General features: G+C 44.3%; 1 protein-coding gene across 1 annotated transcript in view; it reads right to left on the bottom strand.

Annotated features, from left to right (window-relative positions):
• taok3a (TAO kinase 3a) overlaps positions 1 to 23,725 on the bottom strand; it is a 98,110-nt gene that overhangs the window by 8,347 nt on the left and 66,038 nt on the right. The window contains 5 exon segments of the mRNA XM_083784376.1: positions 635 to 700; positions 702 to 875; positions 4,820 to 5,023; positions 14,920 to 15,048; positions 17,053 to 17,289. Of these exon segments, the coding sequence (XP_083640502.1) occupies positions 635 to 700; positions 702 to 875; positions 4,820 to 5,023; positions 14,920 to 15,048; positions 17,053 to 17,289 (810 nt within the window).

Here is a 23,725-nt window from a genome sequence, read left to right on the forward strand (position 1 = left end):
TTTAGTTTAGACTAAATATCATTAGATTTTAGTCGACTAAATCTGCAGTTGATTTAGTCGAACAAAATGTATTTTGGTGGGCCTTGATGCCGTCGTAATGACAGTTTTTTTTCACTTGGTGAAAATAGGCGATCTACAAACCCACAATGCGTCACAGCGCGACGCGTTGTGGGCTTTTAGATTGGCTATTTTCAGCATGCAACTAATTGTAAAATGACTTGTACTGGATCTCATCATAGCTTAGTTTCCATGTTGTTTTTGTCGGTGAAAAAAGGTAGTTGACGAACATTTTTCGTCTTGGTTTTAGTCGACGAAAACAACACTGCCAGTGTTGTTTTTGGCAGCAAATTTAGATTTTAGTTTTAGTCATAGTTTTTGGAATAAAAACGTAACTTTGTTGTAGTCACATTTTAGTCTAGTTTTAGTCAACTAAATATCTATCAATTTTAGTCGACTAAATCTACAGTTGTTGATAAAATTGAATTTTTGCGGGCCTCGATGGTGTTGTAATGGCAGATTTTACACTTGGTTTGTATGCTGAAAATAGCCGATCTACAAGACTTGCAGACCGGCTATTTTCAGAGTGCAACACCCGAGAGCAACCAAACATGCCACACACACACCCATGCGTCACCTTGAGGTTCTTGGGCTGCTGCCTCAGCTCCATCACGTGCTTGCGGTGGAGCTCCCGCTCGCGGCGGGTTGTTGTACTCGATCTGGTTCTCCAGCTCGGTCTGGTGCTGCAGGCGGATCAGGTCCATGCGGAGCTTCTGCAGCGTGCGGAGCTGCCGCTGCTCCAGCTCCTGGGTGGACTCGTCGTGGCGGATCAGCATGGCGTGCTCCATCTCCTTCTGCGTCTTCTTCTTGTTCAGCTCCTGCACGGTACGAGCACCACGAGGCAGAGACACACAAACAATGCATGTTTTAAGTCCATTCCACAAAATGTCTTCTAAATCCTGACATTTTTCTGAAATACCTCATGTTTCTGTATCAGTGGTGCTCAATATTTCATGTCAAGGACCCCAAAATATATATGTAATATGCCTCCGTCCCCCCATCTGAAAATATGTTGTTCCAGGGACCTCCCCAGAAGCAAAGAATTTAGTTAAAATGTTCACTCTGAAACAATATATATTCAAAGATTTGAGGCACATTTTCACGATTTTTCAAAAATAGCAGACCTACAAGCTCGTAGCACGCGCTATGAGCTTGTACATTTGCTATTTTTCAATAGCTAAAGTAGAACATAATGCTTAGTTAAAACACCAAAACGGGTTCCCGTCCAGAATGGGTTAAAGGTAAACGTTGCTATGTTTCCCTATTAAAGTTTTTTTCACTGCATTTGCAGACAATTTGTTCTTGTTCATTGTCAGGCACTTTACCCTCTCCTATACTATGCATGCAAGCATACAAAATGACCCTTATGGGTCCATTTGAACACTCTCAGAGTTACAGGGGGTCCTTGAAAATGAAACATTTGAAAACCACTAGTACTAGTTGGGACTCCTAATGTCCCATAGAGTGTCATAATAAATAATTGCCATACATATTCTGGGGAAAACCTGGAGACCTGACATTCAGTAAGTGGGTGTTATGATAACAATAAGAACATCATAATGACAGAAAATCTAAACATTAGCCACAGATATGACCAAGGCTTTGCCACGGACACATTTGTGACCAGATTTGACTGAGATTGCGCAAACTCCAGCAGAGGAGAAAAACGTTTTTCTTTCTTTTTTTTTAATAGTCTCTTTTTTTTAATAGCTGCAGGCAGACTCTTCACATACTAGAGCATGTCTGAAATAAGTATCAGAGCTGAAATTGACATGTAAATATGAAATAAATGCTTAAACATGTAGCTAGGTGTCATATCTGGCTCATGCTATGGCAAAGATTGGGAGGCAGGAGACAGCGCAACAGTATAAGAAACTATTTATTATATAGGGCTAGACATTAACTTAAATAACTGAACTACAACATAACAACATAATCAGGCAACAGGTCCTATGAGGTGTGGAGTCAGTGGTGTAGGTGTAGTGTATGGATGTGTGATACATGGTGTGGTGCATGTGTGGATGGAAAGAATAATCAAACATAAAGGAGCTGAGGCATGGAGGCTAATGCAGGGAGTGGAGGCAGCAGGTCTGCCTCTGGATCTCTCTCAACTGGCAGGGGCGTTGCATTTATAGCCTCTGGGAGACACCGGGCCCAGGTGCTCTCCCATTAGCCATTAGGCAAATGCCCTACCCAGGCTCACCTACAGGATGACAGTTAGGCAGGCATATTCTACTCATATGTGTGGGGCATCACACATATTTTATTTTATGATAATGCTTATTTCTGTTTTTGTTTTGATCAAATACTTTGTGTAAATCCTGTGTGGGAAGTGAAACGTGATATTGTTTATTTATGTTGTTGGTGTCTTATAATCCCGTAAGGGATGGGTCTTAATGACAAGACACGAAAATAAAAATTCATTCAATTCATTCATTCATTCATTCACACTATAGGTGTAATGTTAGAGTCCACAGAAGTGAACCTTTCAAGCCTGTTTTTCCAAACTCGCTGTTTCTCTGCAAGACATTACTCTATAAGCCATATCTCCAAAACTGGCGGGTCAAACTGAACAACCAATATGTCAATTTGATTCCCTGCTTTCATATCACATGGAAAAACAAAATCCAATGGCAGTCTAATCTGGTCACATTTGATATGTTTTGTGACCCCTAGCTGCTTTAGTGCTGTGGTCTAAAAACATGACACAGTGTTTGTCACAGTATTTATTTTTCTCAGGGCCCCCTCCCCCTCCTCCTCCCCCTCCTCCTCCTCCTCCTCCTGCTCCTCTACTTCCACCAGATTTACTCCACAGATCTGCAGATTACAGCATTGCTGAACCTGGCTTTAGTTCTGTAATATGCTTAAGTCTTGGTGGGGAAACACCTCCTCCATGCTCCACACAACAATAGGCGTCATTGGGACAGGAACGGGCCTGCCTGGGAACATGATCTGGGTTGCATGTCGCACGGCGCCGTTCGGAGTCCAGGTTCACACCAAGGGTCAGATATACAAACACCAGCGATAAGCACAGGGAGTGTGTTCTGGTCCCCTGGGGGATGGGGCGGGGGGGGGGGGGGGGGGGGGGTAACCTTTACTGCTTCACCCAGCAGATGGCTCAGATGAGGAGCACACATCCTTGGGGAGCTGTTAATAGTTAACCCATTCTGACGTGAGATCAGATTCTAAAAATGTCTTTGATTTTTCAAAAATAGCAGACCTACAAGCTCGTAGTGCGCCACTCGGTGGCGCGCTATGAGCTTGTAGATCTGCTATTTTTCAATAGCTAAAGCACAACATAATGCTAACACCAAAATGGGTTCCTGCCCAAAATGGGTTAATAGTTAGGGAATATTATTATCAAAATAATGTCAAATCTGGGAATACATTTCTTACCAAGAATTGTCTTCACCAATGTGTTTGTAAAGGAGTCTACTACTAACATATCCCACATTGGTTTCTATTCAACCACCCTATAGGGGAACTTTTGACAAGTTGGGCTACCCTCAGCGGACTGACCTCATGCTTCCTTCTATGCATGAGGAGTCCAAGCTACTTCTTTTTACCTGACAGGCGGGAGTTTCCCCGGGCCGGACGTAGCGTGTGGAAAAAACACGTTATTCCGACCCTAGGGGACACGGGTAGAACATGTGGGGGTACCTACCCTAGGGGACACGGGGAGAACATGTGAGGGTACCTACCCTAGGGGACACGGGGGAGAACATGTGAGGGTATACCTACCCTAGGGGACACGGGGAGAACATGTGAGGGTATACCTACCCTAGGGGACACGGGGAGAACATGTGGGGGTACCTACCCTAGGGGACACGGGGGAGAACATGTGAGGGTATACCTACCCTAGGGGACACGGGGAGAACATGTGAGGGTACCTACCCTAGGGAACACGGGGAGAACATGTCAGGGTACCTATCCTAGGGGACACGGGGAGAACATGTGAGGGTACCTACCCTAGGGGACACGGGGAGAACATGTGAGGGTACCTACCCTAGGGGACACGGGGAGAACATGTGAGGGTACCTATCCTAGGGGACACGGGGAGAACATGTGGGGGTACCTACCCTAGGGGACACGGGGGAGAACATGTGAGGTATACCTACCCTAGGGGACACGGGGAGAACATGTGAGGGTACCTACCCTAAGGGACACGGGGAGAACATGTGAGAGTACCTATCCTAGGGGACACGGGGAGAACATGTCAGGGTACCTACCCTAGGGGACACGGGGAGAACATGTGAGGGTACCTACCCTAGGGGACACGGGGAGAACATGTGAGGGTACCTACCCTAGGGGACATGGGGAGAACATGTGAGGGTACCTACCCTATAGGGGACACGGGGAGAACATGCAAACTCCCCACAGAAAGGCCCTTTCACCAACCCCCTGCCTCGGGTATGGGCACTGATAACGCGGAGGAGGAAACACACCCCTGGGTTCGATTCCCACTGTGGGCGCACCTGGGCCCACAGTGGGAATGGAACCCAGGACCTTCTAGCTGTGAGGCCACCGTGCCCCCCTCTCTGAACCCCTTCCAAGCATTATAGTTTTGCACGAAAAACACTCCTTGGGCTAAAAACGGCTGTCATCACTTAATGTGATGAGGTCAGCACATTTGGGCACGCACTCACGCACACACACACACACACACACACACACACACACACACACACACACACACACACACACACACACACACACACACACACACACACACACACACACACACACACACCCCTCCTAGTACCTCTCGGATCTGCTCCTGCTCGAACTCGTGCCTCTTGACCATGACCTTGCGCTTGAAGCCGCGGCAGTTCCTCTCGTAGAAGCAGCGCTGCTGGCCCAGCAGGGTGGCCTCCTCCTCGGCCTGGCTGTGCTGCATGTTCTCCTTGTGCTTCGACAGGCGCTCCTGCTTCTCCTTCTTAGGGGTGCTGTGGTCCTCGTTCATCTCCTGAGGAGGAGGAGGAGGAGGAGGAGGAGAGAGGAGGGGAGGGGAGGGGAGGGGAGGGGAGGGGAGGGGAGGGGAGGGGAGGAGAGGAGAGGAGAGGAGAGGAGAGGAGAGGAGAGGAGAGGAGAGGAGAGGAGAGGAGAGGAGAGGAGAGGAGAGGAGAGGAGAGGAGAGGAGAGGAGAGGAGAGGAGAGGAGAGGAGAGGAGAGGAGAGGAGAGGAGAGGAGAGGAGGAGGGGAGGGGAGGGGAGGGGAGGGGAGGAGAGGAGGAGAGGAAAGGAGGATAATTATATAAACATGATTTAGAAGACATTTTTAAATGTCGACGTCAGGGTTAACCGTTTCAGTTCATACGACGTATGAGACCGTCATAAGGATCCCGAAATATTAGTACCATCAACGTGCGAGGACGTCCTAGAGACGCGGGGCGAGATAAGAATATTCAGAATTTCTTCTTTGGCTTTTCGCTTTTCGCTTTCCGTATGCTAACGCTATGTGCAACTATTAGCTTGTCATTGACTCCCATGTTAGCGGCGGCGGAAAGAATGACTCGTATCTCCTAATCCAGGGTGCTCTCCGTGGTGATGAATGGATCGATATGCTGGCGCTTCATTTCTGCTCCTCATCCGTCTCTCCCGCAAAATATGAACGCTTTTTGGAGCGGAAAAATATATATTAAGATGATCGGGGATGTGAGGTCACTTAGTAAAGTCAACTTGTTTTAGGAAAGTGTTTCCGGTTTTCAGAGTAAAAGCGATCAGACAACTCTGGCACCCAGAGCTTCTATTTTGAAGGCACTTCCGGCACTAAATATGTTGGAAACAGCAACGTTTGGGCCTATGCGGCCTTCATCAGGCTATCTTCATGGACACAAATGAGAAAGCATCCTTTTTGTAGGCTGTCTGACCTAACGGTAAGCCTATCGGGTCAAACCAAGAAATGACATCACTGCACTTAAGGTCACTTAAGGTGACAGGTACTCTCATATGGTTAATTAAATGAGAAGTCATATAAGAGCTCAGTAAACCCGCCTACTCATAAAATATACATTTTGATGCTAATTCCGTCTTCAAAGCAGACCATGTGGTCATGATGAACCATCTGCCCTGACCCGCAGATGACCTCCAGAGAGAGAGAGAGAGAGAGAGAGAGAGAGAGAGAGAGAGAATGGTGTAACAGAGATTTGGACTAATCTTTCTGCCTCCGGGCAGGTTTTTCTTTCTCTTTCAACGGACATGAATATTCGTTGCAGACGAGGCGGTAAACCTTATATCTCCATAATTTCAACTTTTAACACGACTTTAGGGGAAATTATAATTCCCCACATTCACTGTCGTACAAGCGCGTTGCACAAAAAGTAGTCGATCCGCTCGCTATGCCTTTGGAAACGGAAGTGTAAGTGGTTCCTTTTAAGCATTATGTTATACTTTATTTAATCTACAAGCTCATAGCGCGGCACTCTGGTCTGCTATTTTTTTTTATCGTGAAATCGTTGAATATGTATTCTTGCAGAGCGATCGTTCTTAATGCAATTCTTTGCTTCTTGGGGGGGGGGGGGGGGGGGGGGTCCCTGGAACAACATATTTTCAGATGGGGGGTCAGCGGGTCCTTGACATGAAATAATAGAACCACTGACAGGATTTAGAAGACATTTGTAGAATCATCCTCTAAATGGGTTAAGTCTGTGCCTTTTACACTGAAAAGTAAAGAGAGTGTCACAAGATAATAACCAGTCAAAGACTCTTGTTCTTGTCTTGTTCTTGGTCATTTCTTAGATTTTCTGTTTTACACACCATTATAATGTTCTCATTTTGATCATAACAACCACTTACTGAACGTCAAGTCTCCAGGTTTTCCTCAGAATATGTACAGTATGGATATTATTTACTATGACATCATGTATGGCCCATTAGGTATAGGAGTCCAATTAGTACTAGTGGTTCTCAAATGTTTTATTTGCAAGGACCCCATTTAGACCTTTCTGAAAAACCTATGTTTCTACATATGTGTCAGTGGTTCTCAACTTATTTCATGTCCCCCCAGAATTATATATATTTGGCCGCGGACCCCCCAGCTAAAGTTTAACATAATGCTTAAAACACCAAAAGGGGTTCCCGCCCAAAATGGGTTCCATTTGAACACTCTCAGAGTTACAGAGCTGTTATTCATGGATTTCTATTCATGTGTTTCTGCTAATATTATTGTCCACTCATTTTGTATGACTGTGGCAAAAAAAGCATTGACAAAAATGTCCACCGCATTAAAGCCAACATGGTGATGACAATAACAACTACGTTGGAACACGCAGGTCAAGCCAACATGGTGATGACAATAACAACTCCAGGAGCATTAACCTCCAATGTGGTCAAATCCCTGGAGAGAATCCTAACTGAGGAGCTCTGAAAGGAAACGGAGCGATCACTAGATCCACATCAATTTGCATATGCAAGGAACCCGGGAACTATAGTGATGCGATTTCCACATTAACACACCGTGTATTGAAGAACTTAGAGGGAGCTAGAACATAATGCAAGACTTAGCTCTGCCTTTAATACAATCCATCCAGACATTCTTCTTCGTAAGTTATCTGAGATGAAGGTGAATCCAGTTCTGATTAGATGGTATTTCTCCTTTCTATCCAACAGGCCACAACAGGTGAGATTTAATTTGGCACTCTCTGATAGGGCAGTAAGCAGTACAGGGGACAGTTAGTTCCTCCCTTTTATTTACCCTATACACTAATGACTGTGTCAGCTGACAGCTCACAGTCCAATCAGTGTGTAGTCCAGTTCTCTGACAACACTGTTATCCTTAGTCTACTCACAACAACAACAACAACAACACTGTTATCCTTAGTCTACTCACTGTTATCCTTATTCTACTCACAACACTGTTATCCTTAGTCTACTCACTGTTATCCTTAGTCTACTCACTGTTATCCTTAGTCTACTCACTGTTATCCTTAGTCTACTCACTGTTATCCTTAGTCTACTCACTGTTATCCTTAGTCTACTCAACACTGTTATCCTTAGTCTACTCACTGTTATCCTTAGTCTACTCAACACTGTTATCCTTAGTCTACTCACTGTTATCCTTAGTCTACTCACTGTTATCCTTAGTCTACTCACTGTTATCCTTAGTCTACTCACTGTTATCCTTAGTCTACTCACAACACTGTTATCCTTAGTCTACTCACAACACTGTTATCCTTAGTCTACTCACTGTTATCCTTAGTCTACTCACTGTTATCCTTAGTCTACTCACTGTTATCCTTAGTCTACTCACTGTTATCCTTAGTCTACTCACTGTTATCCTTAGTCTACTCACTGTTATCCTTAGTCTACTCACAACACTGTTATCCTTAGTCTACTCACTGTTATCCTTAGTCTACTCACTGTTATCCTTAGTCTACTCACTGTTATCCTTAGTCTACTCACTGTTATCCTTAGTCTACTCACTGTTATCCTTAGTCTACTCACTGTTATCCTTAGTCTACTCAACACTGTTATCCTTAGTCTACTCACTGTTATCCTTAGTCTACTCACTGTTATCCTTAGTCTACTCACTGTTATCCTTAGTCTACTCACTGTTATCCTTAGTCTACTCAACACTGTTATCCTTAGTCTACTCACTGTTATCCTTAGTCTACTCACTGTTATCCTTAGTCTACTCACTGTTATCCTTAGTCTACTCACTGTTATCCTTAGTCTACTCAACACTGTTATCCTTAGTCTACTCACTGTTATCCTTAGTCTACTCACTGTTATCCTTAGTCTACTCACTGTTATCCTTAGTCTACTCACTGTTATCCTTAGTCTACTCACTGTTATCCTTAGTCTACTCACTGTTATCCTTATAGTCTACTCACTGTTATCCTTAGTCTACTCACTGTTATCCTTAGTCTACTCAACACTGTTATCCTTAGTCTACTCACTGTTATCCTTAGTCTACTCACTGTTATCCTTAGTCTACTCACTGTTATCCTTAGTCTACTCAACACTGTTATCCTTAGTCTACTCACTGTTATCCTTATAGTCTACTCACTGTTATCCTTAGTCTACTCAACACTGTTATCCTTAGTCTACTCACAACACTGTTATCCTTAGTCTACTCACAACACTGTTATCCTTAGTCTACTCACAAGACAACACTGTTATCCTTAGTCTACTCACAACACTGTTATCCTTAGTCTACTCACAAGACAACACTGTTATCCTTAGTCTACTCACAAGACAACACTGTTATCCTTAGTCTACTCACAACACTGTTATCCTTAGTCTACTCACAACACTGTTATCCTTAGTCTACTCACAACACTGTTATCCTTAGTCTACTCACTGTTATCCTTAGTCTACTCAATGTTATCCTTAGTCTACGCAACACTGTTATCCTTAGTCTACTCACAACACTGTTATCCTTAGTCTACTCACTGTTATCCTTAGTCTACTCACTGTTATCCTTAGTCTACTCACTGTTATCCTTAGTCTACTCACTGTTATCCTTAGTCTACTCAACACTGTTATCCTTAGTCTACTCACTGTTATCCTTAGTCTATTCACTGTTATCCTTAGTCTACTCACTGTTATCCTTAGTCTATTCACTGTTATCCTTAGTCTACTCACTGTTATCCTTAGTCTACTCACTGTTATCCTTAGTCTACTCAACACTGTTATCCTTAGTCTACTCACTGTTATCCTTAGTCTATTCACTGTTATCCTTAGTCTACTCACTGTTATCCTTAGTCTACTCACTGTTATCCTTAGTCTACTCACTGTTATCCTTAGTCTACTCACTGTTATCCTTAGTCTACTCACAACACTGTTATCCTTAGTCTACTCACTGTTATCCTTAGTCTACTCACTGTTATCCTTAGTCTACTCACTGTTATCCTTAGTCTACTCACTGTTATCCTTAGTCTACTCAACACTGTTATCCTTAGTCTACTCACTGTTATCCTTAGTCTACTCACTGTTATCCTTAGTCTACTCACTGTTATCCTTAGTCTACTCACTGTTATCCTTAGTCTACTCACTGTTATCCTTAGTCTACTCACTGTTATCCTTATAGTCTACTCACTGTTATCCTTAGTCTACTCACTGTTATCCTTAGTCTACTCAACACTGTTATCCTTAGTCTACTCACTGTTATCCTTAGTCTACTCACTGTTATCCTTAGTCTACTCACTGTTATCCTTAGTCTACTCAACACTGTTATCCTTAGTCTACTCACTGTTATCCTTATAGTCTACTCACTGTTATCCTTAGTCTACTCAACACTGTTATCCTTAGTCTACTCACAACACTGTTATCCTTAGTCTACTCACAACACTGTTATCCTTAGTCTACTCACAAGACAACACTGTTATCCTTAGTCTACTCACAACACTGTTATCCTTAGTCTACTCACAAGACAACACTGTTATCCTTAGTCTACTCACAAGACAACACTGTTATCCTTAGTCTACTCACAACACTGTTATCCTTAGTCTACTCACAACACTGTTATCCTTAGTCTACTCACAACACTGTTATCCTTAGTCTACTCACTGTTATCCTTAGTCTACTCAATGTTATCCTTAGTCTACGCAACACTGTTATCCTTAGTCTACTCACAACACTGTTATCCTTAGTCTACTCACTGTTATCCTTAGTCTACTCACTGTTATCCTTAGTCTACTCACTGTTATCCTTAGTCTACTCACTGTTATCCTTAGTCTACTCACTGTTATCCTTAGTCTACTCAACACTGTTATCCTTAGTCTACTCACTGTTATCCTTAGTCTATTCACTGTTATCCTTAGTCTACTCACTGTTATCCTTAGTCTATTCACTGTTATCCTTAGTCTACTCACTGTTATCCTTAGTCTACTCACTGTTATCCTTAGTCTACTCAACACTGTTATCCTTAGTCTACTCACTGTTATCCTTAGTCTATTCACTGTTATCCTTAGTCTACTCACTGTTATCCTTAGTCTACTCACTGTTATCCTTAGTCTACTCACTGTTATCCTTAGTCTACTCACTGTTATCCTTAGTCTACTCACAACACTGTTATCCTTAGTCTACTCACAACACTGTTATCCTTAGTCTACTCACTGTTATCCTTAGTCTACTCACTGTTATCCTTAGTCTACTCACTGTTATCCTTAGTCTATTCACTGTTATCCTTAGTCTACTCACTGTTATCCTTAGTCTACTCACTGTTATCCTTAGTCTACTCACTGTTATCCTTAGTCTACTCACTGTTATCCTTAGTCTACTCACAACACTGTTATCCTTAGTCTACTCACAACACTGTTATCCTTAGTCTACTCACTGTTATCCTTAGTCTACTCACTGTTATCCTTAGTCTACTCACTGTTATCCTTATTCTATTCACTGTTATCCTTAGTCTACTCACTGTTATCCTTAGTCTACTCACTGTTATCCTTAGTCTACTCACTGTTATCCTTAGTCTACTCACTGTTATCCTTAGTCTACTCACTGTTATCCTTAGTCTACTCACAACACTGTTATCCTTAGTCTACTCACAACACTGTTATCCTTAGTCTACTCACAACACTGTTATCCTTAGTCTACTCACAACACTGTTATCCTTAGTCTACTCACAACACTGTTATCCTTAGTCTACTCACAACACTGTTATCCTTAGTCTACTCACAAGTGAAGGTAACACCAGTAGCCACACAACTGGAGTGGACAGGTTTGTAACCTGGTGTGACTTACAAATGAATAGGAAAACTGAGGAGATTGTAGTGGATCCCAGGTCTATAGGTGACCACACCACCATCACCATACATGGTCATGGTCATGACATCAAACAAAATTTACATCCTATAAATATCTAGGAGTACACATTGATTGTGATATGAGCTGGCACTCCCATGTGACAAGTATGTGTGCAAAAGTACACCAACGCCTTCATTTTCTACGTAGGCTCAGACTTTTTGGTGCAAGTAGAAACATAATGCTGATCTTCTATAGAGATAGTATAGAGTCAATTCTAAGGTCACCAGTTGGATTGGAAACCTAACTGTAAAATACAAATCTGAGATCCTTATTTTAGCCAAAATGGCAGGGAAGATCATGGGTATGTCTACACCTCCGATCAACCCCCAGGTCATCTTTGAGCAGGCCACCATTGGACAGGTTAAGAAAATTGTGTCTGACCCCTCCCATGTACTATACCCTGAGTATCGGCTAATGCCATCAGGTAGGAGGTACGAGGTCCATGCGTGAAAATACAATAGGTACAAGCATTCCTTTGTCCCTCTGTCAATCACACTCCTTAAAGCGCAAATAACATGCATTTTAAAACTGCTTTTAATATTTAATAATGATATTGTCCATGTCCCTCAAAGTTATTTATAATGGTTTGAGCCTCAATCACCACTCTGATATAACCAGGCCTTGTCAATTCTTTCTGGACTTTGAAAGCAGTTTTAGATGCAGTACCACACTGTCCTGAGGTGGAGAGGGTGCTGATATGCAGATTATTTAATATTTGAGTCATTATAATACTCATGCTAGATAAAACCAGGCTTGTTTCCATTCCATGCCAGCTTGGAAAATCAACAATGGTGGACATTGTAAACAAAGTGGAAATGCAAATTTGCAACTGAAGACTGAAGAAAAGGAGGAATTATACAAAGAAGGGTGACATTGATGACATCACGATGAGGCCAAAATCAGTCGAGCTGTTTCTGAGAGCAATTTCCATTAAAACACCCATATGACATGAAGGCCTGATTGTTCAAAAGTGGTTATTTGTGGGGATAGAAAACACACATGGGAGCCCCAAAAACACAAAAGAAATTGAAAAAGTTGAATTTTATGTTATAGGTCCTTTAAGAGAGTCCTTGCAGAGGGCAGACAGGGTAGGGGTCGAAGGTTATGAGGTGTTGTTCTTCTTTTTTGCACTAGGTATGTTGGTGTGTCGTTTTGTAATGTTGTACGGTTCACTGTGTGCCTTTGTTGTCTTGTATTGTATGGTTTTGTATTGTATTGTATTGTATTGTATCTGTATGCTGCAGGGCGGGTCCTTGGGGTCCAAGACAAATTTCTTCCTTGGGAGACAAAATAAAGAAACCTTGAACCTTGAACTACGTTGGAACACGCAGGTCAAGCCAACTTGGTGATGATAATAACAACTACGTTGGGTCCATTGGAACACGCAGGTCATTTTTGTCCACTTCCTAAAAAAGCTTTGGACAGCTTTGGACATACAAGCTTTACACCGGACATCAAACAATATAATCTACGACTCTCTGGCTAATGCACTTAGCACATGAGCCATGGATTCTGTGGTCTCTGTGGTCTCTCTCTCTCTCTCTCTCTCTCTCTCTCTCTCTCTCTCTCTCTCTCTCTCTCTCTCTCTCTCTCTCTCTCCACTGTAGCTTATGGTTTTGTGGGAAATCTCTCTTCCTGCAGTGATGCCTTCCGTTAACTGTGCGCTGCATGCTGACCTAATTTTGGTCACTTATCTGGCGTGTGACACACACACACACACACACACACACACACACACACACACACACACACACACACACGCACGCACGCACACACGCACACACGCACACACGCACACACACACAGACACACACACACACACACACACACACAGTGTGAAACGTTCAGCCCACAACATTCGTTCTCTTGGCGCGGCGTTAGCCGTTCAGTGTCAAGGTTGTGGAGGCACACGAATTCACACCACACACACACACACACACACACACGCACACACACACACACACACACACACGCACACACTTGTGCACACGCGCTTCTGTTGGTGTGCCCATGGTATGTACTGTACTGTACATGTGTAGGAACACAGTGAGTAGGCAGTGACTCAACGCAACGTCCGACCGTGTGCGTCGGAGGCATTTAATTGAACGAACAACACTTGTGTAAACAGTCATGGTTCATTTATACATAGTTGTGGGCTGGGGACGTGTAGGGTTGGGATCTTTTTAGGATTTAAACGCTTCTTTCATTTTTTTATTATAGTTCTTTATCCCACGATTTTTTCACCTAGTGTCAATTATCTAATGTCATCCTGGGCGCTCCACTTCCTCTGCCAACCCGGGGATGGCATCCGGACTGACCTCATGCTTCCTTCTATGCATGAGGAGTCCAAGCTGCTTCTTTTCATCTGACAGAGGGGATTTTACCTGGCCGGACGTAGTGCGTGGAAGGAACACGTTATTCCGACCAGTTCCTTTCCCCTCCATCAGGTGCCCCGGCTGGCCAAGTGATATTTGAATTAAGTGAAATCACTGAATATACCTTTTCTTTAATTGTTCCTTTCAACGACTGCTATTAGGGGATCCAAATGGAACATCATTACAGGTCTGTGACTCTGAGAGTGTACAAATGGAACATCATTACAGGTCTGTGACTCTGAGAGTGTACAAATGGAACATCATTACAGGTCTGTAACTCTGAGAGTGTACAAATGGAACATCATTACAGGTCTGTAACTCTGAGAGTGTACAAATGGAACCAAAATGGAAGCGGTGTGTACACTCAGAGTTATGGTGGTCCCTGAAATTAACCCATTCAGGATGGATCTACCATCTATCGCGGCATCGAGTGCCGCGATACGAGCTGGTAGATCTGCTATTTTTGAAAATCTGTGAATATGTGGCGCACATCTTTGAATGTATATTCTTTCAGAGCGAGCGTTTTTAACTCAAATCTTTGCTTCTGGAAGTTCAGAAGTCCCCCCCAACAACATATTTTGTATATAATACATACCATTTTGGGGCTCCTTGACGTGAAATAATTTGAGAACTCAGTCCTAAATGGGTTAATCTGTGCGCGCATCCCGACGGGGGACTTCTTCTTGGCCCACCGAGGAGCAAAAAGTTAACAACAAAACAAAACAAAACAAACAGACCTCCTTGATCTTCTCCTTGCAGAGTTTGTACTGCTTCTTCTGGTTGTCCAGGAAGGTGGTCAGCTCCTTCTTCTGCTGCGCCACGATCTGCTGCTGGAACTTCTTCTCGTCCGCCAGCGCACTCTTCATCTGTGGGACGGACGGACACACACAGGGTTGATGTGGGACGGACGGACACACACAGATCGGCTATTTTTAGCATGCAAACCAAGTGTAAAACGAGTCATATTTTAGTCTAGTTTTTTTGATTTGTTGATGAAATTGTCAGTTCACTAAAGACCAAAGCTACAAACCTCCCAAAACAACCTAAGGCCTCTTTTACACGGCGACCATCTCCAGATAAAACGGTAAAGTCCTGTTGCGTTCTCAATTTTTATTGACTCTTTACACGAGTACGCACACTTTATGAAAACGCTATAATGTCGCTAGGTGGCGGTAACGGGCTGCCAAATAGACCAGTCACCCACATACAAGAAGAAGAACCCCTTCAGGCATCGAGGTGACAGACAGGCAGCCCAGAGCATGCAGGCAGAGCGCGCCACGGGATGGTTAGATATTTTATAATACATTAGGCTACATAAACACTGCTGCCGCCTATCACAAGGCATTTTATTTACATCATGGTTTTACATTCACCATCGCTGATGAGCAGCGCTTTGTAGGCGAGGAGGGAGGCTTGTTCAGGAACATACCGGTATGCGATGTGAGCCAACGTGAGCCATGATGTCATAAGTTTTGCGGATTCACTGTTTTGCCTGTTTACACGGAGAAGGGATAAAACGGCGTTCTCAAAGATTTCCACTCTGGAAGGTGTTTTCACTTTGTTGCGTTTTCACCTCCTGAGAACACCGCTCTCGTCTAAACTAAAGGGACCACAGCAAACGATACTTTATTTTGCCCTTTTCTATGAACACGGTTCTCGTGTAAAGACCACGTAATTTGACAACTCCTCGGTCTGGGTCTGGGGCCCATCCATCCATGACCCATCTCTTTGCAACCCATTTAGATAGTCTAGGGTGGGCAATTAAAAAATAAATAAATTGCGACTGACATTTTAAATTGTAAATGCAGCTTTTTTCCATCTATGCCATCTTTGTACAGAATGTACCCGCATAGCTGACAAACTACCTCAACAAAGTGAGCGACTCCCACAGCCACGATACAAGTCAAAAGACTATACGACTCCCATTGTGGTCGACGCTCTTTTGTTTTTGTCTCACTACTTGTATTTTATTGTTTTTTTTTTATTTTATTTGTGAATAATTGTAGTATTTTATTTCCTTGTTTTATTGTGAATAATTGTAAATGTATGTGAAGTTGTTATATTCTGTGAAAGTATGAAACAGCTGAGGTTGTAATTTTTTTTTTTTAAAGCAGTTGTAAGTAATATGTATTCTTATAATTCTGTGTAGATTCCTAAACCGAAATAAAAACAAAGAGTTAGACTAAGACCACGACTAAAAGTAAAACAGAAACCCTCCTCCCCCTCCTCTCCCCCCCTTCCCTCCTCCTCCTCCCCCCCTCCTCCTCCTCCCCCTCCTCCTCCTCTCCCCCCCTCCTCCTCCTCCCCCTCCTCCTCATCCTCATCCTCTCCCCCCCCCCTCCTCCTCATCCTCCTCCTCCTCTCCCCCCCCCCTCCTCCTCATCCTCCTCCTCCTCTCCCCCCCTTCCCTCCTCCTCCTCCCCCCCCTCCTCCTCCTCTCCCCCCTCCTCCTCCCCCTCCTCCTCATCCTCCACCTCTCCCCCCCTTCCCTCCTCCTCCTCCTCCCCCCCCCCTCCTCCTCCTCCCCCTCCTCCTCCTCCTCCTCTCCCCCCCCCTCCTCCTCATCCTCCTCCTCTCCCCCCCTTCCCTCCTCCTCCCCCCCCCTTCTCCCCCTCCTCCTCCTCCTCCTCCCCCCCCCTTCCTCCTCCTCCTCTCCCCCCCCTTCCCTCCTCCTCCTCCTCCTCCTCCCCCCCCCCCCCCCATCCTCCTCCTCCTCCTCCTCCTCCTCCTCCTCCTCCTCCTCCTCCTCACCTCCTTGTCGGCGTGCGCGGCGTGCCTCTTGGCCAGCTTATCCAGCTCCACGTAGGGCCCTAACCCTAACCCTCCTCCCCCCCCCCCCCCCTCCTCCTCCTCCTCCTCCTCCTCCTCACCTCCTTGTCGGCGTGCGCGGCGTGCCTCTTGGCCAGCTTCTCCAGCTCCACGTAGGCGCCGTTGGCGGCGGTCTCCGCCTCCTTCTGCAGCCGCAGGCGGTGCTCGTCCATCTCGGCCTTGAGGCGGTTCTCCAGGGCGATCAGCTGCTTCTGGTGCTGCCGGCGCATGCGCTTGTAGCCCGACATCTGCTCGCGCAGCTCGTTCTCCTGCTCATGCTCGTGGATCTGCTTGGTCACCTGTACAGCGTGGGAACGCAGCGCGGAAAGAGAAGAAGTTTTTAATCCATTTAGGCCTGACATCGATTAACCCATTCTGACCTGAGATCAGATTCATACGAGGTTTCTACTGGACACACACTGGTCTGATTAACCCATTCTGACCTGAGATCAGATTCTAAAAATGTCAGTCGTTCTTCGATTTAAAAAAAAATAGCAGACCTACAAGCTCGTAGCGCGCCACTCGGTGGCGCGCTATGAGCTTGTAGATCTGCTATTTTTCAATAGCTAAAGCACAACATGATGCTAACACCAAAATGGGTACCCGTTCAGAATGGATTAAAGAAAATAATTAAGTCTCCTAAATCATGACAGTTTTCAGAAATAGGCTCACTCTGAAAGAATATATTTAAAAAAATCACGATACTATGAGCTTGTAGATCTGTAGATTTTTAAACCGTGAAAACGTGCTAATCTTTATATTCTTTCACAGCAAAGGTTTTTTTTTAACTCATATCTTTGCTTCTGGGGGGGGGTTCCCTGGAACAACATATTGTTCCAGGCCAATTACATATAATTTTTGAGAAGCTCTGATGTAGAAACATAGTGTTTTTTTTCAGAAAACTGTCAGGATTTAGAAGAACATTTTGTAGAACCTGTATAGTCGGGTCAAAATGGGTTAAGAAGAAATGCCACACATGGGATATATATTTGCTGTGCCTTTTCAGGAGAGGCTCAGCGGCATCATGATCAACATGAACACGGTATATGTGCTGAGGAGACACGGCCAAATGGCTACTGAGAAGTTACCATACCATACGACTTTATTGTCAGCTTGCACTGCAATTTGTTTTGCGTCCATGACGTCACCGTTCAAGATACAGACAAGACAGACACAATACATCACTCCCAATCTTCAGCCGTAGTCTGAAAACCCACCTTTTCAGACTCCATCATGGCCCATAGCACTTACCCTACTACCCCCTTAGATAGCACTTTATGTAGACTTAGATAGCATTTGATACAGACTTATAGCATGTTATGTAGACAGCACGATAATTGCATGTATAGCACAACATAGTACATATGTATAGCACAGTATAGTTTATATGTATAGTTTCATTATATAGATATTCCACGGTTACGTTCTTAGCTATACGCATGTTTCATGATAAAAGCTTTTTATACGTGATTTATTCCCATGCTTTTTTGTTCTTGCCTAATGTAAATCGCTCTGGATTAAGAGCGTCTGCTAAATGCCTAAATTGTAAATTACAAAACGATGCATCACAGGACACACACGACAGAAGCAGACAGGAACAAGAACAACAGAACAATAATCCGTTTAATACCGATTTAATACCGATTTTGGTTTAAAAGCAGAACAGACTGGTGTTCTTATATTTAGGGACTCTAAACCGCCTCATGGAGCAACAGTTGATATTCATCATTTAAAACATGTAAGTTCTCCCTTAGGGATGGAGCTCGTTAATTTGTATTGATAACGAGCACAATTTACAATTTACAATTTAGGCATTTAGCAGACGCTCTTAATCCAGAGCGACTTACATTTAGGCAAGAACAAAAGCATGGGAATACATCACATAAAAGCATTTATCATGAAACATGCGTAAGCTAAGAAGGTAACAGTGGAATATCTATATGATGAAACTATACATACACTATACATAATAAACTATACATATTCACTACTATGCTATACATATGTACTATGGCGTGCTATGACTATATACAATACAATTATAGTGATGTCTACATAACATGCTATAAGTCTAAGTCAAATGCTATCTAAGCCAACAGAAATTCTATCTAAGGGGTTAGGGTAAGTGCTATGGGCCATGATGGAGTCTGAAAAGGTGGGTTTTCAGGCTACGGCGGAAGATTGGGAGTGATGCTGCAGTTCTGACTGCAATGGGAAGTGCATTCCACAGTTTTGGAGCCAGAAGGGAGAAGAGTTTGGGACGTGTGGAGCGTTGTCCCGGCGTTTTTAGTGAGGGTACTTCCAGTTTCCCTGCGTTGGCTGATCTGAGTGCGCGGGAGGGTTTGTAGGGTTCAATCATACTTGTAAGATATGGGGGAGCCATACCTTTGGTTGCTTTGAATGCCAGCATCAGAGTTTTGTATTCTGTGCGGGCAGCGACCGGGAGCCAGTGGAGGGAGCGGAGCAGGGGGGAGACATGTGAGAATTTTGGCTGGTTGAAGACCAAGCGAGCTGCTGCATTTTGGATCAGCTGGAGAGGCTTAAGTGCACATGCTGGTAGGCCATTATCGCACCTTATCGATCAGGCTTATCGAGCCGGGTTCTTATCGAGCTCCACTATCGAGCATTTTATATTATTTTGTGGAAAGACGGGAGACGATACATTCTAAACAGAACCAGTATATTTTGCTATGGCCTTCAAATACAGAACTTTGTAACAGAAACGGAACGCAATTGACCTTTTTTACTTTTGGAAAATAATGTTGAAGAAACTGTTAACTGGTTAATTGTGTGTAACGTCACTTTAAAAGCGTAATTTTGTTTAACCAGGTTATCAATACACTTTCAGACTGACGTGTTTGTGCCAGCGTGGGTGATTAGATTTATTTCTTGATCCCCTCTTGTCTGGATTGTTTAATCCATTCTGGGCAGGCATCCCTTTTGGTGTTTTAAGCATTATGTTATATTTTAGCTATTGAAAAATAGCAGATCTACAAGCTCATAGCACGGCACCGAGTGCCGCGCAACGAGCTTGTAGATCTGCTATTTTTGAAAAATTGAGAAAATGTGACCCAATTTTTTAATATATATTCTTTCAGAGTGAACGTTTTTAACTAAAATCTTTGCTTCTGGAGGGTCCCTGGAACAACATATTTTCAGATGGGGGTCGGCGGCCAATTACATATAATTTTTGGAGTCCTTGACATGAAATATTGAGCACCACTGACATAGAAACATACTGTAGGTATTTCAGAATACTGTCATGATTATTTATTTTTATTTCGATGTCAGGCCTAAATGGGTTAAACATGTCCGCAGTGCTTGATAAGCCCAAAGCTGATTGATAACGGGTACTCAATAAGCTTCGTTTTTTTTCCGGGTATCGGTTATCAAACTCCATCCTAAATGAGAACGTGCCACGCAGTTCCCTCCATTTATCAGCTGTCCTTTATATCCACCAACTTCATTATCAATCAATCAATCAATCAATCGTTGAATCCAGGCCAGCTATTTATCTGACAGGGGAGTGAAAAGCAGTAATGTATTGAAAAGCTACAACGGCTCCACAAGAGATAAAGAAAGAGACGTTGAAAAGTCCCTCAGCTCCCCGTTTGGACGAGGTTACCGCCGCAGCCCCAACAAAAGCCCTTTCATCTGAATAGCGAGTGCACACACATACACACACACATACACGCACACATACACGCACACATACACACACACATACACGCATAAACCACAGAGCTCATGATGAGGCGTCCACAAAGCAAGCAAACCCAAGGGAATTCTAAGACAAATGCAGACAGTGCACGGAACCCAATTTCATTTAAGCATGCAGCTAAAAAGATCTTCTAAATTACTTTCACAACACGCATCATCTCGCCCCCCAAACTCGAGCATAATAAACCACAAGTCGCCTAACCAAATGCCCAAAAAAAACCTATTGCCCCGTGCCCCCCCTCCGTACCCCCCCTCCGCACGGTGCACCCACCTGAGGGCAGAAGGGGTTCTCCACGTCCAGGTAATACTCGCTCCGCATCTTCTCGTAACTACTCCGTAGGCCAAACATGATGGCGGCGTTGACCAAGCTCGCCATGCAGCGTCCAGAGCCCTTGTGTGGCGGCGCAATAGTTCCTATGCCTGACAGACCCCGATGCCCCCCCACCCCCGACCGACCCCACCCCCACCCCCACCCCACCCCTCTCAGCGCCTCGATTGCTGCCCCGAGTCCAACACTATAGGGAGAGCCCACCCACCCCCCCTAGCCGCGCACGCCCTGGGCAGCCGTGTGAACTGCGAATGAGGGAGGCAGCCCTCCGCGGCGGTGGTGGCGGTGGTGCCAACAAACCCAACACAGAGACGGCCTTTTAGTGAGGCGCTAACGCTAAGCGGCGGACAGCAGGTGGGTCACATGAATATACCTCATTGAGAGAGAACTGAAGTGAGAGATGTCGGGAATGGGAGGGAGGAGGGTGGGGGAGGGGTGGGGAAGAAAGGAATCAAGGGGGGAGAGAGAGAGAGAATGAAAGAGAGAGAGAGAGAGGGAGAGAGAGAGAGAGAGAGAGAGAGACGAGGGAGAGAGAGAGGTATGGGGTACGCCATGAAAGAAAAGTGTTGATCCAAGTTCAACTCTGATAAGCGTTTTAGATCCAAAGCAATAATGCGTCCATTTGTAACTCTGAGATTAGGGCATGCAGATGTATGACCAAATTGGTAGGTCAACGCTTGCCCATGTGGGGGGAAGAGAGAGAGAGAGAGAGAGAGAGAGAGAGAGAGAGAGAGAGAGAGAGAGAGAGGTTGGTAGGTAAGGGTGGGGTGGGGGGGTGCAGGGGGCCTTACCCCACGTTAATCTGGCTGGTTTCTGAATCAATACCGCTACTGTAAAGAAGCCGCACACCGTGCTCCCAATCCGTGGTCACTGGCCTCGCAGGCCACGCCACCGCCACCGCCACCGCCAAGGCCCACAAAGGGCCAATTAAGTGGCGTCATGTGACGAAACCTTCTTTCTTTCACACAGGGATCAGAGAGTGCAAACTGAAGGCAGGGAGAGGATCATGATATTCTGGCCGCCAGCCCACGGCGAGCGCCCTTATATGGAGATTAGTGGGGGGGGGGGGGGGTGGCGGGCTGAAACACATTCACAGGGGGTTGGAAAAAGTACTTTTTTTCCCAACAAAGGTTCATGTTTTAGGTTGTTATTAGAGAAATTATAAGGTGAGTGTTAAATATATTTTTTCATTTGCTGCTTTCTTTCGTTTTAGCGATTTTAGATATTTTGGACAGGGGGGCGGGGGCATTGGAGCATCTATGGGGCTAAATATGTATTTATGTATCTACTGAATGTGAAGGGGGGTACTTATGTGTCGTATGGCTCAACAGGTCAGTTTGTCACCCCCCATCACGTTCAGTGATCTTTTGTGGCCAGATGTAATTTATTGGGGTCTAGTAGGACTATAATAAATAATAGAAAAATAAATCGCTATAAAATACATATATACATATTTAGCCCCATGTTCGAATCCCTGTCAAAAATAGCTAAAATCTCTAAAATTAAAGAAAGCAGCAAATGGAGGGGCACGGTGGCACAGTTGGTAGTGCTGTCGCCTCACAGCTACAGTAGAAGGTCCTGGGTTCGATTCCCGCTCGGGGCGCTGTGGCTGCTGGCGGGGTGTTTCCTCCTCCGCGTCATCAGTGCCCATACCCGAAGGAGGGGTTGGCGAAAGGGCCTTTCTGTGTGGAGTTTGCCTGTTCTCCCCGTGTCCCCTAGGGTAGGTATACCCTCACAAAAACATGCAGTAATCCTGGTCTCTAAACTGCCTCCCCCTGGCCAGCCGGGGCGCCTGATGGAGGGGAAAGGAACTGGTTGGAATAACGTGTTCCCCCCCCTGTCAGGTGTAAAGGAGCAACTTGGACACTCAAGCATGAAGGAAGCATGAGTTAAGTCCGTTGCTCTCCCCAGGTTGGCGGAGGGTGTGTAGAGCCCAGGATCACATTAGATGATTGACACAGGGGTGAAAAATGGGTTACAAAATCGTGGGATAAAAAATATATAAAAAAAAAAAGAAAGCAGCAAATGAAAGAAAAGAAAAAAACACTCATCTTATACTTTCTCTAATAACAAACTAAAACATGAACCTTGGTTGAACAAAAAAAACTAGTTGTACTTTAAGTTTAGGCCTGACGTTGAAATAAATAAAAAAGTCTTCTAAATCCTGACAGTTTTCTGAAATACCTATATGTTTCTAGGCCTATATCACTCAATATTTCATGTCAAGGACTCCAAAATTATATGTAATTGGCCGCCGACCCCCATCTCAAAGTATGTTGTTCCAGCTGGGACCCCCAGAAGCAAAGATTTTAGTTAAAATCAGTCGCTCTGAAAGAATATTCAAAGATTTGCGCCACTTTTTTGAGATTTTTCAAAAATATCAGACCTACGCTTAGTACGCTATGAGCTTGTAGATCTGCTATTTTTCAATAGCTAAAGCATAACATTAAGTAAAAGTATAAATACTGCAATGTAGAAGATGTACTCCGTTACAAGTATTAAAGTCCCATATTAAAAGTGTACTCAAGTAAAAGTACTAAAAGTAAAAGTACTCATATTGCAGAATGTCCCGTTTTCACGCTAGAAATGTGTACAGAATCTTTTGAAAATAGCCAATCCATAAATCTCCAAGTTCCTATCTATAGTTCATATCTATAATTCATATCTATAGTTCATATCTATAGCGC

This window comes from Protomyctophum parallelum (assembly GCF_964188405.1).
Source record: "Protomyctophum parallelum genome assembly, chromosome: 15".
In the NCBI taxonomy this organism is placed as follows: Eukaryota; Metazoa; Chordata; class Actinopteri; order Myctophiformes; family Myctophidae; genus Protomyctophum; species Protomyctophum parallelum.